General features: G+C 44.4%; 1 protein-coding gene across 5 annotated transcripts in view; it reads left to right on the top strand.

Moving 5' to 3' along the window:
• The window catches only part of LOC124554783 (testis-specific gene A8 protein-like), a 278,814-nt gene that overhangs the window by 228,958 nt on the left and 33,728 nt on the right, over positions 1-16,128 (top strand). For all 5 annotated transcript variants that reach the window (XM_047128432.1, XM_047128429.1, XM_047128431.1 and 2 more), the window contains one exon: positions 14,699-14,890. In XM_047128432.1, the coding sequence (XP_046984388.1) occupies positions 14,699-14,890 (192 nt within the window). The remainder of the gene's footprint in view (positions 1-14,698; positions 14,891-16,128) is intronic.

Below are 16,128 nucleotides of genomic sequence, written 5' to 3'. Positions count from 1 at the left end.
TTTCGAACTTTTTCTTCCTTAGGCTAATGCACCATTTCTCTGAAACTATTTACCTTAACGTAATCTAACAGTCAGTTGTCATAGAACACATCGCTAAAGTGACATTCTTTTTTTAGCTTCCTAACTATAATATAAGGGAACCTAAGACACTTTTATTTCAGAATTTTGCATGAAAACAGGGTTCATTACTAAAACGGTTTTCAAAGTTATAATTGTATTGTATTAGTCTTAAAACAGTGTAAACATATGCTCTTGTAAATATATGTGAAAAAAATGTCAACGTTCTACCGTTAAAAATTCCTGAGAAAAGGTACACTGAAAACAGTCAATTTAACATGCCGGAGGTACCTTCTTCCCTTAAAGAGTTACTACTGTGAAGATCCAAAGGAACTGGTGCACCTGCCTAATATTGTTTAGGTCCCCGCGACCACGCAGAGGTGCCGCAAATGACATGGCATGGACTCGACTAATGTCTGAAATAGTGCTGGAGGGAATTGCCACTATGAATCCTGCAGGGCTGTCCGTTAGAGTTTGAGGTGGTGGAGATCTCTTCTGAACAGCACGTTTCAAGGGGTTCCAGATATGCTCAATAATTTTACATCTACATCTACATCCATACTCCACAAGCCACCTGACGGTGTGTGGCGGAGGGTACTTTGAGTACCTCTATCGGTTCTCCCTTGTATTGTTCGTGGAAAGAAAGATTGTCGGTATGCCTCTGTGTGGGCTCTAATCCCTCTGATTTTATCCTCATGGTCTCTTCGCGAGATATACGTAAGAGGGAGCAATATATTGCTTGACTCCTCGGTGAGTCATGTCTTCTGGGGAGTTTGGTGGCCAGCGGAAGTGTTTAAACTCAGATGAGTGTTCCTGGAGTCACTCTGTAGCAATTCTTGACGTGTGGTGTGTCGCATTGTCCTGATGAAATGCCCAAGTCCGTCGGAATGCACAACGGACATGAATGGATGCAGGTGATTAGACTTACGTATCACCTGTCAGAATCGTATGTAGACGTATCAGCGGCCCCATATCGTTCCAATTGCACACGCGCCACACCATTGCCAGTCTCCACCAGTTTGAACAGTCCCATGCCGATACGCACGGTCCACGGATTTATGAGATTGTCTCTATACCTGTGCAAGTCGATCCGCTTGATACAATTTGAAACGAGACTCGTCCGACCAGGCAACATGTTTTCAGTCATCAGCAGTCCAATGTCAGTGTTTACGGGTCCAGACGAGGCGTAAAGCTTTGTGTCGTGCAGTCAACAAGAGTACACGAGTGGGCCCTCGGCTCCGAAAGCCCATGTCGATGATGTTTCGTTCAGTGGTTCGCACGCTGACACTTGTTGATGGTCAAGCATAGAAATCTGCAGCAATCTGCGTAAATATTGCATTTGTGTAACGTTGAACGATTGTCTTCAGTCGTCGTTGTAACGTTCTTGCAGAATTTTTTTCCGGCCGCAGCGATGTCGGAGATTTAATGTTTTACCGGATTCCTGAGATTCACGGTACACTCTTGAAATTGTCATACGGGAAAATCCCCACTTCATCGCTACCTCGCACATGCTGTGTCCCATCGCTCGTGCGCCGACTATAACACCACATTCAAACTCACTTGAATATTGATAACCTGTCATTATAACAGCAGTAGCCGATCTAACAACTACGCCAGACACTTGTTGTCTTACATAGGCTTTGCCGTCCGTTGGTCCGTATTCTGCCTTTTTACATATCTCTGTAGTTGAATACCCATGCCTATTCCAAATTCTTTGGTGCGTCAGTGTATTTCCAAATGCTGTTTCCGAGAGTAACAGTGACTTAAGTCCTGTACTTGTGTTCTCCGTTTTATTTTACAGCTCTGGTCTGTTTTCTTTATATGTTGTGAATGAACTGCCGGAACAAAAATTAGTACAATTAGTACACATGGAATGATGTCGATTTTGTTCCGATGGCAGCATATGCCACCTGGGGGCTAGTAGATGTACTGATACTGGATTTAATGTCGTTCGCCAGCAGATAACGTAGTGGGTAAGCTACAAGAGCGTCATCTGTGTCTAGCCTTTCATAGGGATTGCTTTCAGGCAGAAGGCTCTTTGTGGTGCACACATGTGAAGCAAGCAGGCAACCGTACCGCGGAGACACACGCGTTCTTCCTTCAGCCAACTGAGCGAATCAGGAAGGGGTTTAATTGTGGCCTTCCGACTGGCGGCATGCCACCCAAGTTGGACGCGCTGTACCAGTAGTACAGCGATGCTCGTGTCAGTGGTCACATGAACATTCTGACACCTGTACGTGAGGTTCTAGACGTCCACGCACCACAGACTCCCGCCGGGGTCGTCGTACTCCAAGGGGCAGCAGTGGCAGATCGTACAGCTACCATAACAGTGATAAGACGCCTTGGAAGCCCAATTGTGTCAGCAGGCAGTGTTGCGAGCCGGTTATTAGCAGTGGGCCTAGGGGCACACACAGCTGTAGCCCGTCTTCCACTCACGCCACAGTATCGATGTGCACGGGTCGACTGGTACCGTCGGAAGATAGCTTGGGATATGGAATGGCGAGCCGTGGTCTTCAGCGATGAAAGCAGATCTGCCTGCACGCATGTGATGGTCGTTTGCACACATGACGTAGACCTGATCGTCGCTATCTCGAGAGTGCATTCGACCTAGACACACCGGCCACGACCGAGGCCTCATGGTCCCAGCTGCGGTAAGCTATAACTGGTGCACACCTCAGGTGTTTCTGGAGGGGACGCTAACAAACGCTCGGTACGTGCACAATGTTGTTAGACCCGTTCTTCTGGCGTTATTGCAACAGGAAGATGATGTTTTGTTACAACAGGATAATGCTTGCCGACACACTGCTCCTGAAGCTGAAAGCGCTCTGCAAAACATGCAGCAACTTCCCTGACTAACGCGATCTCCGTACTTGTCTCCAATCGAGCACGTTTGGGATACGATGGAGCGAGAAGTGACTGGTGCGACTCGTCAGCCAACAACTCTTAGAGAATTACGTGAGCAGGTCGGGCAGGTGTGGCATAACGTATCGCAGGTCAGTGTTCGCCACCTGCACTATCAACTGGATGCCAGAGTGAGCTCCTCCATTGCCGCCCTTGGAGGCTACACCAGTGTTGCAGCATGCGTCGATAGTTGAAACCTCAGAACTGCTTGTGCTACTGATCTGAAAATGTAATTATTTCAGGTACTCCAGATGCACTCATGCGCAACAATAAATTTTGAGTGAATTGAAATCATGTAATAGTGTGTACTAACTTTTTTCCTGCAGTGTATATACACTGGTTTTCCTACATTTCTTATTTCACTCTCAACTAGTAGCACACGTTTTCATACACGAAAGAGATGAGGAAAAACCTCATTTCACCATACTTATCGAGAGATGCTATATTATTGTCGCTGATCACTTGTTCATCGTTTTGGTTTTGTTCTGCGTGGCACTACTTTTAAATATTTAGTGCGAGTTTGTGTGCTGCTTTTGATGGGGGAAATTGTGTGTGTGTGTGTGTGTGTGTGTGTGTGTGTGTGTGTGTGTGTGTGTGTATTTGTGTGTGTGAGAGAGAGAGAGAGAGATAGAGGCAGAGAGAGGGAGATAGAAGGGGGTTGGAAAGCCACGTGTTTTTGGAAAGCGGCTTTGTGTAATTCATTAAGTGCAGTAAATAGTGTTTTACTGGATGCGGTTATGTATTTCTCTTTCCATGTACTTCTGATTTTTGTGTATAGAAATTCTCCTCTGCTCTCAGTTTCTGGTTTTGTTATTAGCGCTACACTGGACAAAAAGCCAGTGAGCGGCGGCAGTGACATAGCATCTCTCGATGAGTCTTGTGACATAAGACATAAGACAAATGAGTGATACGAGATGCGAATGAAATGAGAAAGGTGGAGAAATTTATTAAATTAATTTAAATTATTAAATTAATTTTATAATTACAGCCAACAAAGAAAACACACCAAAGATGTACAAAACGTCGAAAAACTTAATTACTGTCTATTAAATAGCAACTTAGATACAAACTGACTTTAGACTGGTATTATGTTGAAATATTTCTTTACGTGATACGTTTTTACGGAATAATTCTGAATATAATTGGTTCAAATGGCTCTGAGCACTATGGGACTCAACTGCTGAGGTCATTAGTCCCCTAGAACTTAGAACTAGTTAAACCTAACTAACCTAAGGACATCACAAACATCCATGCCCGAGGCAGGATTCGAACCTGCGACCGTAGCGGTCTTGCGGTTCCAGACTGCAGCGCCTTTAACCGCACGGCCACTTCGGCCGGCTCTGAATATAATTATTTTTCCTTTGTAACACTGTGACAAAATTAACTAATTGCGCATGTAATTCAAGCATATAAGATTACAAACATTGAATTATGATACAAGATATTCTCAGGATATCATATGTAGTGAAATCTGTTTCAGATTTCAAGTTTTGTACTGATTGTAGAGTCGAAAACAGAGTTCTATATTCCACAGGCAGTTTGTAATTAATTACACTATCTCAGAACGCCCACTGATCGACTAGGAGTTTCACCTTATCGCTAGTTCCTCTCCATGTCTTAAAAACTCCGCAGACGTTCTCCAACGATGCTGCAAGCCTAGAGCCCTCGAAATGGGTGAGCGACACTTCAGTTCTCCATTCCTGCCGTACAAGTTCACCGAAGAGCAGAGGGCAACATGAATGCAAACTGTCGAGGATTTCATTAATAGTGTTATTGGCACCTGTGACCGAGATTCATCCTTTCTGGAAACCACAGATTAGGGCCTCCTGTTCAGTCCGAAACAAGACACGAATGTATTAAAGTCGCAGTGCACAGCACACCGTATAACATTTCGAAGGACAACCGAAGGCCAGATTACAAATGAAACCTTCACTGAGAGCTCCTATCAGACTGAACTTCATAGTCATTACTTATAAGTGAAACATGGAATGGTTACTGTACTGGCCTCTCTTTCGTCTGTACTGTTATTCGTTTTCATTGGTTTTTGTAAATAGATTAAAATATAAAAATGTATTACGGGATGTTCATTTGAAGAACGGAAACTGACGAATTCCTTCACTATTTGTGCCGTATCGGAGAGGGTGCTCCGTCCGTCATGAGCTTGTCGTTGACAGGACGTTAATCCCTGCTGTTCTTTCGACCTCTCTGCTTCCTCTCCCCTTACCTCACTCCCTCTCCCTCTCTCGTGATCTCCTCCTCTCTTTCTCTCTTTCTCTTTCTCTGTAGAGATGGAGAGATGATCAGCATGATCTGTAGCACCCGTACATAATTCTGAGGGTTAAATATATGACAACCGGATGTTTAACATACGTTCTTGTTGTGGTCTTCACTCCGCAGACTGGTTGGATACAGCTCTCCACTTTTACTCTATCCTGTGCAAGCCTCTTAATCTCCAAATAACTACTGCAACCCACAACCATTTAAACTGCCTAACTGTACTTACTTCTATGTCTCCCTCTACAATTTTTACCCCCCTCACCCTCCCCGCCACACACACACACACACACACATACACACACTCAGTGTTGTGCACCATACTCTTCAACTGTGGAGCCAACCTGTTTGTAAAATATAGGACATAAGGAAAGGGTAATGCACTGTTTATAACAAGAGTAGTCCCGATATGTGCAGAATTAAAACGCTGTGACAGGCAGGTCAGTAGCGTAAAAATATAAAACATGCCCACTCTGCGAAAAGACTGAACCCTCCAAATTACGAGCGCAGGCGGGAGTTCTGGTAAGACAAAATCTGGAGGAGTTGGAGGCACTCGGCCAGAGGAAAACACCACACGTCAAAAGACAAAGCCCCATTTATATACGAGTATGGATGATGTCATTTTGCTATTATAACCTGATGGAGGTGCACATAGGGTGCACTGTTGGCAGCACTGTTTGTGTCTTCTTTCTTCCTACTGCGACCACTAATGCTTCATCCTCTGACAGAACTATGAGATAACCGATTTCAGGGAGACTACAGTGTTTCCGTATAAACCTCCTTGATCGCTGTGCCATCTTGCTGTAATCCCTTTGTTGCAACTAGCAGAGAGATACAATTTACTCGTACTTTTGTAGCAAGAGAAGGAAGTTGTGTACGTTTTGAATCACTTAGGTACATATAAGACATAAACAATCATGACAGAATTACGGAGATTCTTTCATAACACGAGCAACAAAATAATGCGTTTGCATTTTCTGGATGGAAATAGGTGTAAAAAACTGACTGTCCAGTTGTAATTGGGTGTTAGTATTTTTTCCAACTTGCGTTTTTCCTAATTACCTAGAAAATTCTCTTCGGCATTGATTTTGTTGAGGGTTTGCAGTTATTGCAGTGAATATGTCGTCCATTCTTCTCATATTGCTCTCTCTGGCTCACATACGGGCTCAATTTGCGTTCCATTGCAACAAAACCGCGTTGCAAGTATTTTCCAAAGGTTTTTCACATGGTTCAAACCTAGGCCACGTACAGCCTAGGGAAAGACATCGATCTCTTTACTTTCAAACCATTTTGAGTTGTATAGACACCTGCACAGATGCATTGCCTTCTTGAAACATTAGACTTCGACCCGTAGGTCCTCATATATTATAATCCATTCTCTCTCTAGTGTCTCATTGTACATATTATAGTTAATTCTACTGTTCACTCAAGCAGTGCATGATTTACCTTTAGTGCATAATGCAGTCTAAATTATAACACTTCAACCACCAAAACGTCTGCTTCTTCTTACATGTTGCTCTGTTCTCAGATCATGGCAGTCATATTGAAATCCATCCGGAGCATCGAAGTTAAGCTTCTTATCATCACTGAACATCAATTTATCCCATTGTCAAGTCCATGACACACGTTTTTCAGCAAACTCGAAGCTAGCCTGTTTATGTTTGGGTGTTAGAGCTGGTTTCTGCAGTTTTTTCTTGAATGCAAAATGTTTGTCTTTTGACAAAATTTGTTGTACACCTCTGTTAGTTACTAGCAACTGTAAATCAGCAACATGATGAGAAGAATAACGGTTTGTGATCTTTGCTTTGCGAGATAGTAACCGTTTAGATGCATTAGATAATATTCTACTTTCCCTATGTTTTTATTTCTGTCCATAGCGTGCACCGAATCTAACGAAATTATAAATAATTTTACTTGAGCAGTTCAACTTTTTGGCAGTTAAGCTATTAGAGAATCCCATTTCCTTCTACTCATCGATTTTTGCTTTTTCATTGCATTCTAACAGCTTTTCGCGTGATTTATGTACACAATGCGCACTGTTAGTAATGGTGTCTGTATTGTACCAGCAGGAATGGTGCGTACACCCAGACTGACTCTGCGCAGAGCCGACTGCCTTCATACCAAGTTCCATCCACTACCACCTGAATCGTTGATGTCTTGTTATATGTTGTGCTACTGACATCAAATGCGATACTACTTGACTGCATTTTTCAGTATACTGAATGTCACGCTATTGCATATACACTGTGCGCAGCGGTTCCGACCGACAACATAAATTTTTCTACAAATATTCATGCTGTTATACTGGTTTCCGCTACTGTAGTAGTTTATCTTTTGATAGCATCTCATCTCCTCCAGTACCATCAGAACCGTAGACGTGTTAATATAGTATACAATGAAATCATTTGGGGGACGAAATCTGAAGACACGATGAGAGTTGAAGATTAGTAGCTAAGGAAGTTCCCCAGCTTACATCAACCAATGAACACAATTTTAGAAATACAGTGCTAATATACAGTGTTGTCAAATGACGACATAAAACGTACATTTAAAATGTGATTATTTTTAAATCATGTCAAATACGGAATGACACTTGGCCTGGTAACTGGTGTATTCGAACTTTGTTAAAGCCTCAATTTCTCCACATTGTTTCTGAAGTCCAGTTATTTGCTTGGCTTCTAAATAGCCTGGTTATTTGTAGAGGATTATTGGGAATACGTTCAAACCATAGGTGAGAAGTGGCATGTGTCGCAGTTGTTTGAGCAAGGCCATACATTACTTACGCTGGTTACTCCTTGTGAACAATCCAGGTCATGTTATGTAGCGCCTCACCAAGGTCAACGGGAAATCGCGATGATCCTAAATGTCGTACTACTTCCCAAGACATGCGGATAAAATTTTGAAAATTTGTAGTGCTCCATAGGAGCTGAGTTTCATTTTAAGTTCAAGCGAAATAAAAATATCATACAGGTCTTTTTAGTTGAAATTTGTTGGTACTGGTGGTCTAGTGGTAAGGTATGTGACTGTAAATCGAAACGCCACGAGATGAAATCTCAGATTGGCCACAGATTATTTCAATGTATCTCTCTATGAGGTGAAGATCTGTCACGAACGACAGGCGGTTCGGCTTCCACGTTTAACTGTTGATCCCATTTCCTCTATGAGAATACAAGGTTAGGTGAGTGACACACAAGCCGCTTAAGTGGCGTCTAATTGAAAGACTTGCTTCCGGCCTTTGAGCCACATGGAATTATTGTTATTAGTTGAAACTTTTAAATTCACTTATGCTGCCCCACCTCCAGCCTTCTGGAGATCAATTGCAGTTGATGTGTTGTTCCTACGAGGTCAGATAATGAGGATAATATGAAAAATCGTCCAAAAATAACAAAGCCAAGTGGTGCAAAGCTTATGGCAGTCGTATCGCGTTCGAGGGGAGTGACGGTTAGATTACGACCTGACCATCTAGATTTCGGTTTTCCACTGCCTGTTCTCCGTACCTAATAAATTTGTCTTGGACGGAGTGTTAACTTTCATTTCACTCGTCTTCTGCTAATACTAATACCTCTATGGACATCGTTGTCTTTTCCGGAACAGTCTGACAGCTTTGACCGTCCCAGTATCGTAGGCCTTCTGGACACATCTCCCTAAAACAATCTTAGAAGATTACATTTAAACATGAAATTACACACCCTGTTATGTAGTCGCCTGCGAGAGAATCAGGTAATTGTTGAGGGAGCTTTATCTCCAGCAGCTCCTAAAGCTACAACGAATATGCCACGCTAAATTCTATTTCGCCACGTGCAAAGATGGAGGATGGAATTAGCAGAAGGGTACACAAGGACAATGAATTTTACCAGTGTGCGAGGGAACTGGTCTGGGTAAGGGAGGTGCCAAAGTAACTCTAAGTAAGTGCTCTACAAAACGTACTTTACACCCATATTAACATCTTCATCGGAGACCTGTGGAACAACAAGAATACAGGAATGTAAAGTCCAATCTTCGGAAATGAAATCCCTGTGAAATATATTCGGGAAAACGAGGAGAGACCGAGTGAGAAATAACATGATAGGAAGGAAATAGGAGTAGAAAAGTTGAGTGATAGACTTAAGAGGAGTTGGATACAATGATTTTGACATTTTAAGAGAATGGACGATGGCAGGATCCCAAAACGAATTATGGTAGCCAAATCTGAGGGCAAGAGGGAAAACATCATGATGCTGTAAACAGAACTTGGATTCATCCGAAAAAAAATGACGTTTTGCCATTCGTGCACGCAGGGTCGTCGTTGAGTACACCAACGCAGGCGCTCTTGACTGTGATGCAGCGTCAAGGGTAACCGCAGCCATGGTCTCCGATCTGATAGTCCATGCTGCTGCAAACGTCGTCGAACTGTTTGTGCAGATGGTTGTTGTCTTGCAAACGCCCCATCTGTTGACTTAGGGATCGAGACGTGGCTGCACGATCCGCTACAGCCATGAGGATAAGATGCCTGGCATCTCGACTGCTAGTGATACGAGGCCGTTGGGATCCAGCACGGCATTCTATATTACCCTCCTGAATCCACCGTTCCATATTCTGCTAACAGTCATTGGATCTCGACCAACGCGAGCAGCAATGTCGCGATACGATAAACCACAATTGCGATAGGTTGGAAACTTTCGTCATGACAGCACGTTGTAGGTGTCGCCAGCGGCGCCAACCTTGTGTGAATACTCTGAAAAGCTAATCATTTGTATATCGCAGCATCTTCTTCCTGTTTGTTAAATTTCGCGTCTGTAGCACTTCATCTTCGTGGTGTAGCAATTTTAATGGCCGGTAGTGTACGTAGCTCAACAATTATGGGGCTATTCGCACAGATCATCTCCCCATTTGGGATCCATGTTTTACCGGTTTTTGTCAACATTAATACTCTTCAACATAGCCCAAAATATGTTCATTGTGCCAGACATTGACGCTTCGTACCGTTCGATTCACGGAAGGATCGTGAAAGGAATGATTGTACGAAGCCTATTCGAAAGCAAGAGGCGTTTAGTTACAGTTAAATGTTTGCAGCTCTGAATGAGGTTGCTGGAGTACAGTAACATGTGTCGTTTTTTAGGTTGTCATAAATTTAATTATTGTTACTGAATAATCATCTGGCGTTTAGCGATAGAAGACAACATTGACTTACAAAATCGTTACTCAGAGTGCTCAGGAGTTGTGCCTACTATATGGGGCTGGTGTAATGAGTTAGTGAAATGTCTGACAATGGTGTCGAGATTTTACAAGGGGCCGTATGAATGTGCACGAGAAACAAGTGGATTCACGGTTTTGATAGCACTGTTCGAAGAATTCTTCGTTAACGTCGCTGCCGCTGATCACCTGGTGCCTCCGGTCATCTGATGGACCGTTCTTGGAAGATATCGCCACTGCCAGACGTAATCGAACCGATGTAAGACCGGGAATCGCCGCCCCGCTGAAGCCGGTTAAAGGAATCTCCGCCGTTGTCGTCACTATAGTCGCTACCGCCCGCCTTTGACACATTGTTCCACTCAGACGTGTTACACGAAGAACGACGTGGGACGGTAGCACCGTCTCATGTACAAGCAGTTCAATCACAGCCACTACCCTTACATCGTTGTCGTAGTTTGACATCCTCCCATCCCTCTCTGTCTTCCTTAGTATATATAGCGTTAACTGCTCTAACACTGTACGTAATACGTGTCGCAGCACAAGGCCACCGGCGCGCTACTCTTCGAATATTCCAGCAACGGCGACCTGCGGTGAGCCCCATGAGTTGTACACACGGCGCGCTATCCGCCGCGCCGCCTACATCTACATCTACATCTACATTTATACTCCGCAAGCCACCCAACGGTGTGTGGCGGAGGGCACTTTACGTGCCACTGTCATTACCTCCCTTTCCTGTTCCAGTCGCGTATGGTTCGCGGGAAGAACGACTGTCTGAAAGCCTCCATGCGCGCTCTAATCTCTCTAATTTTACATTCGTGATCTCCTCGGGAGGTATACGTAGGGGGAAGCAATATATTCGATACCTCATCCAGAAACGCACCCTCTCGAAACCTGGCGAGCAAGCTACACCGCGATGCAGAGCGCCTCTCTTGCAGAGTCTGCCACTTGAGTTTATTAAACATCTCCGTAACGCTATCACGGTTACCAAATAACCCTGTGACGAAACGCGCCGCTCTTCTTTGGATCTTCTCTATCTCCTCCGTCAGACCGATCTGGTACGGATCCCACACTGATGAGCAATACTCAAGTATAGGTCGAACGAGTGTTTTGTAAGCCACCTCCTTTGTTGATGGGCTACATTTTCTAAGCACTCTCCCAATGAATCTCAACCTGGTACCCGCCTTACCAACAATTAATTTTATATGATCATTCCACTTCAAATCGTTCCGCACGCATACTCCCAGATATTTTACAGAAGTAACTGCTGCCAGTGTTTGTTCCGCTATCATATAATCATACAATAAAGGATCCTTCTTTCTATGTATTCGCAATACATTACATTTGACTATGTTAAGGGTCAGTTGCCACTCCCTGCACCAAGTGCCTATCCGCTGCAGATCTTCCTGCATTTCGCTACAATTTTCTAATGCTGCAACTTCTCTGTATACTACAGCATCATCCGCGAAAAGCCGTCTACAGGAGGGCTCCTCTTCATAGCCGCAGCGCAGTACGCACTCACCCTCATATTGTGTTCATACTTACCGTCAGTACCTAAATTGTTCCTATGTTTACGTGCATGTTCTCAACTACTGTTCACTTGTATGTGGATCAAGAATTATCATTGGATGAGCGTGGCCGTAGTGTTGACGACAGAACTGACGGTGAATAGGGTGCTCACTTCCACGTGTTCAGTTTGCTTAGTTCCACCTTCGGTTCTTCTGTCTATGGATGCAGTGCTTCAATCTCTCCTCGAACAGACGCAGAAGCAGCAGGCTCTTGCGGATGCTACCTCGAACCTGTCGGGCGCATTGACTAGGCAGGCTTTCACGCCGACAGCATACCCGCCGCCATTTCTCCCTTACGAGGATGCGGTCGAAGACTGGAAGGCTTACGAGAAGCGGCTGTGGCAACACCTGATATCACTGATACAAACATACTTAACGCTTTGTTTCTTTCTTGCATTTCTGCTCGGATCTACCAATTGTTGTGCCAGTTAGCCTCGCTCCAGGACCCGTACCGTTTTCGTTCGACGAAAAGTGTTGGTTTACCGTAAACGCAAATCTGTAAAGTTCTATCGTTGTCCACAAGTACTACCGCGCTTGGGCGGTCGAACTCCGGTCGCAGATTGCTACCGATGTTCATCACGACTCCCGTGATGATTCTATGGTCAGTGACGCCATCATTCGGTTGGCTCCTGACAAGGAGGTGCGTCAACACGCACTAGAAGTCATCTTTGGCAGAAGTGGTAAATATTGCTCAATCTTTCGAGGTATCTCGTGCTGCTGGTGACCAGATTGAGGCTTGGTGTGTCACCGTCGCTGTGTCTCCTGTTGCTGGCTGTCAGACGCCGGTCAGTTTTCTGGGGGAAGGGGGGAGGGTGTTGGACGTGGCATCTGTACAACCGCGGCCTTCGCGCCGCACAGGACATCGACATGCCAAATACGACAGCAACGGCAGCGCTCCGCCGAGCGCCCGTCTTCCCCATACTGTTTCGCGCAACATGTTTGGGCCGCGTGATCTAAGCACTGGGCGACGTGCAACAACTGAAGGAAAAAAGGCATATAGCCTCTGCGGGTCGTCCTCAGCCGTAATCGAACCGGCTGGTCACGTGTTTCAGTTGTCTCTAATGCTTACGAATCATAACAAAAAGCTATTTCTCGCAGTGCCAGTGATGGGCAAGTGCCCTCACTACATGTGGACATGGGTGCAGCCATGATTTTACTGAACTTACAAACTTCTGTGGATTTGGGATCTCCGTCGTTGTCTCCAGTCACTCGACATTTGGTGAGTTACAACAAGCAGCATATTAAAATTTTGGGGCAGTTTACGCCACCCACTGTGTATTAATTGTTGTTCGTTCCTTGTCATTTTGGTAGAGGATGATGCCGGTACCTCAAATTTGTTCAGCCTGGATGATTTCAGTACTTTTGTTTTTTCCATTCGTCCCTTTAGTCGGGTGGTTTAGGTTGGGTCACTAATTTTGAGGTCCACATTACTCTGAAACGTACTGGGCGGCCGCGCTTTTCCCGTGCGTTCCGTATTGAAGTGGTTTTGGGTGATCAAGTGTAATTAGAATTGGGGAGTCCATTACACCGAGTGACTGTTAAAAAACCGACTGGTCAGCTTCACCTTTGAGCTGGTTTTGAAGTTTCAGTTAACCCTCTATCTATTACTGACACCCACCCTTTGCTCCATCCGGACGAGTTATTGGTTAAACTCGTCAGCAGACAGCTTTTCTTAAAAACTGATTTGCCTGAAGCCACCTTACAGGTTCTTTGGATTAGGATTCCAAACAGTTCCTTGTAATTAACACGCGCCGCGGGTCGTACCTTTATCAGCACTTCTCGTTCGGTGTGGCTAGCGCCCCCGGCGATTCTTCAGCGTTTTTTGGAACGACTGATGTTGTCCATTCAGGAGACCATCAATTACCTGACGTCCTTGTGATGGGTTCATCCCTGGAAGAGTATTTACGTAACTTACGCCCCTTGTTCACGGTCTTACATACTGCAGAGTTGAAAAGTAACTTGGCCAAGTCAGCTTTTTCAAACATCACCGAGCGAGGTGGCGCATTGGTTAGCACACTGGACTCGCATTCGGAAATACGATGGTTCAAACCCGCGTCCGGCCATCCTGATTTAGGTTTTCCGTGATTTCCCTAAATTGCTTCAGACAAATTCTGGGATCTTTCCTTTGAAAAAGCACGGCCGATATCCTTCCGCATCCTTCCCTAATCGGAGTTTGTGCTCCGTCTCTAACGACCTTGTTGTCTGTGGGACGTTGGACACTAATCTCTCCTCTCTTCTCAAACATTCTTATTATAGTTGGAGTTTTAGGTTTCTTGGAAAGGTGTTACTCCTCCATGTTATCATATGACTACAGTCAGAACTCTGCCTCACACTACAAATGTCAAAGAACTCAAGGAATTTTAAGTAAAATTGCTTTCTACTACAGATTTCCGCCGGGAGAGGCTGTGTTGGCCCATTTCCTCCATGTGTTGTTGCACAAGAACGTTCTTTTTCAATGGACGTCGATTTGAGAGTGCGTGTTCTCGCTTTTGAGATCCAATTTACATTCTTCTCCTTCTCTGGCTACTTTCCGTCATGGCCACCACCTGGTTTTGGCTAGATGCCTCTCATCTTGTGTTCACTGGCCGTCAGTAACTGCTGGTATGAGTACATGAATTGCTTCTGTGTTTGTGTCTATGTTCTCATCTACTGTTCACTTGTATGTTAATTGTGGCTGTGCGGTTGATTCTCTTATAGCACAATATTAAACAGAACTCTGAAATTTTCAGCCGCAAGAGCAAAAGCGGGAACAGAATCAGCGCCAACTTCAGAGTCCGGCCCATCATCAGGGTCCGGCCCATCATCAGGGTCCGGCCCATCATCAGGGTCTGGCCCTTCATCAGCGTCCGGCCCTTCGTCAGCGACCGGTACTTCTTCAGTGACATTGGAGACATCGGTGACATCACAGGCATCACACAGTGGTCTGTATGTCAGAGGAGTTGACCAAAAATAGAAAAAGCTTTAGATATAAACCTGAATTTTTATGTAACAGATTTGGGGTCGCTGATTAGAAATTCCATATTATAGTTTCAAAATTAAAAATGACAAGTAATGCTTATAATGAATTTTATCCATAGTGGATGCTGTCGAACTACATGACTGTTCCTTTATAGGGTATAGAGAAATACCTGCTACCAGTCACAATAAAGTGTTATTTATTTGTCACACGACCGGTTTCGGATTTGCGCCCATAATCGGGTGTTTATACATACATGTACATGTTTATACTGTTGGAGATCAGTGTATAAATACAAAATATATTTGCTGGTGACTAAACAGATACAAGTGACAAGGCAGCATTTGACGAAAATATATCTGTACTTACATAAAGATGAGGCACCATTATTATAGTTACGCTGTGGTGACAGTTTTGCCACTTAGTTACACACTTTTTATCATTTACACGTCCATATTTCAGTTTTACCAAGTCAAAATGTGAAACTGTTTGGTTAAAAACTGAAATCCAATCATTATACAAGCATAAAGATGCCCTTAACAAACAAATGCTCTAACTCTACATCTACATCTACATTTATACTCCGCAAGCCACCCAACGGTGTGTGGCGGAGGGCACTTTACGTGCCACTGTCATTACCTCCCTTTCCTGTTCCAGTCGCGTATGGTTCGCGGGAAGAACGACTGTCTGAAAGCCTCCGTGCGCGCTCTAATCTCTCTAATTTTACATTCGTGATCTCCTCGGGAGGTATACGTAGGGGGAAGCAATATATTCGATACCTCATCCAGAAACGCACCCTCTCGAAACCTGGCGAGCAAGCTACACCGCGATGCAGAGCGCCTCTCTTGCAGAGTCTGCCACTTGAGTTTATTAAACATCTCCGTAACGCTATCACGGTTACCAAATAACCCTGTGACGAAACGCGCCGCTCTTCTTTGGATCTTCTCTATCTCCTCCGTCAGACCGATCTGGTACGGATCCCACACTGATGAGCAATACTCAAGTATAGGTCGAACGAGTGTTTTGTAAGCCACCTCCTTTGTTGATGGACTACATTTTCTAAGCACTCTCCCAATGAATCTCAACCTGGTACCCGCCTTACCAACAATTAATTTTATATGATCATTCCACTTCAAATCGTTCCGCACGCATACTCCCAGATATTTTACAGAAGTAACTGCTGCCAGTGTTTGTTCCGCTATC

Source organism: Schistocerca americana, chromosome X, assembly GCF_021461395.2.
Source record: "Schistocerca americana isolate TAMUIC-IGC-003095 chromosome X, iqSchAmer2.1, whole genome shotgun sequence".
NCBI classification, from domain to species: Eukaryota; Metazoa; Arthropoda; class Insecta; order Orthoptera; family Acrididae; genus Schistocerca; species Schistocerca americana.
Note: the sequence above shows the minus strand (reverse complement) of the source record. Positions and strands in the feature narration are given on the sequence as shown.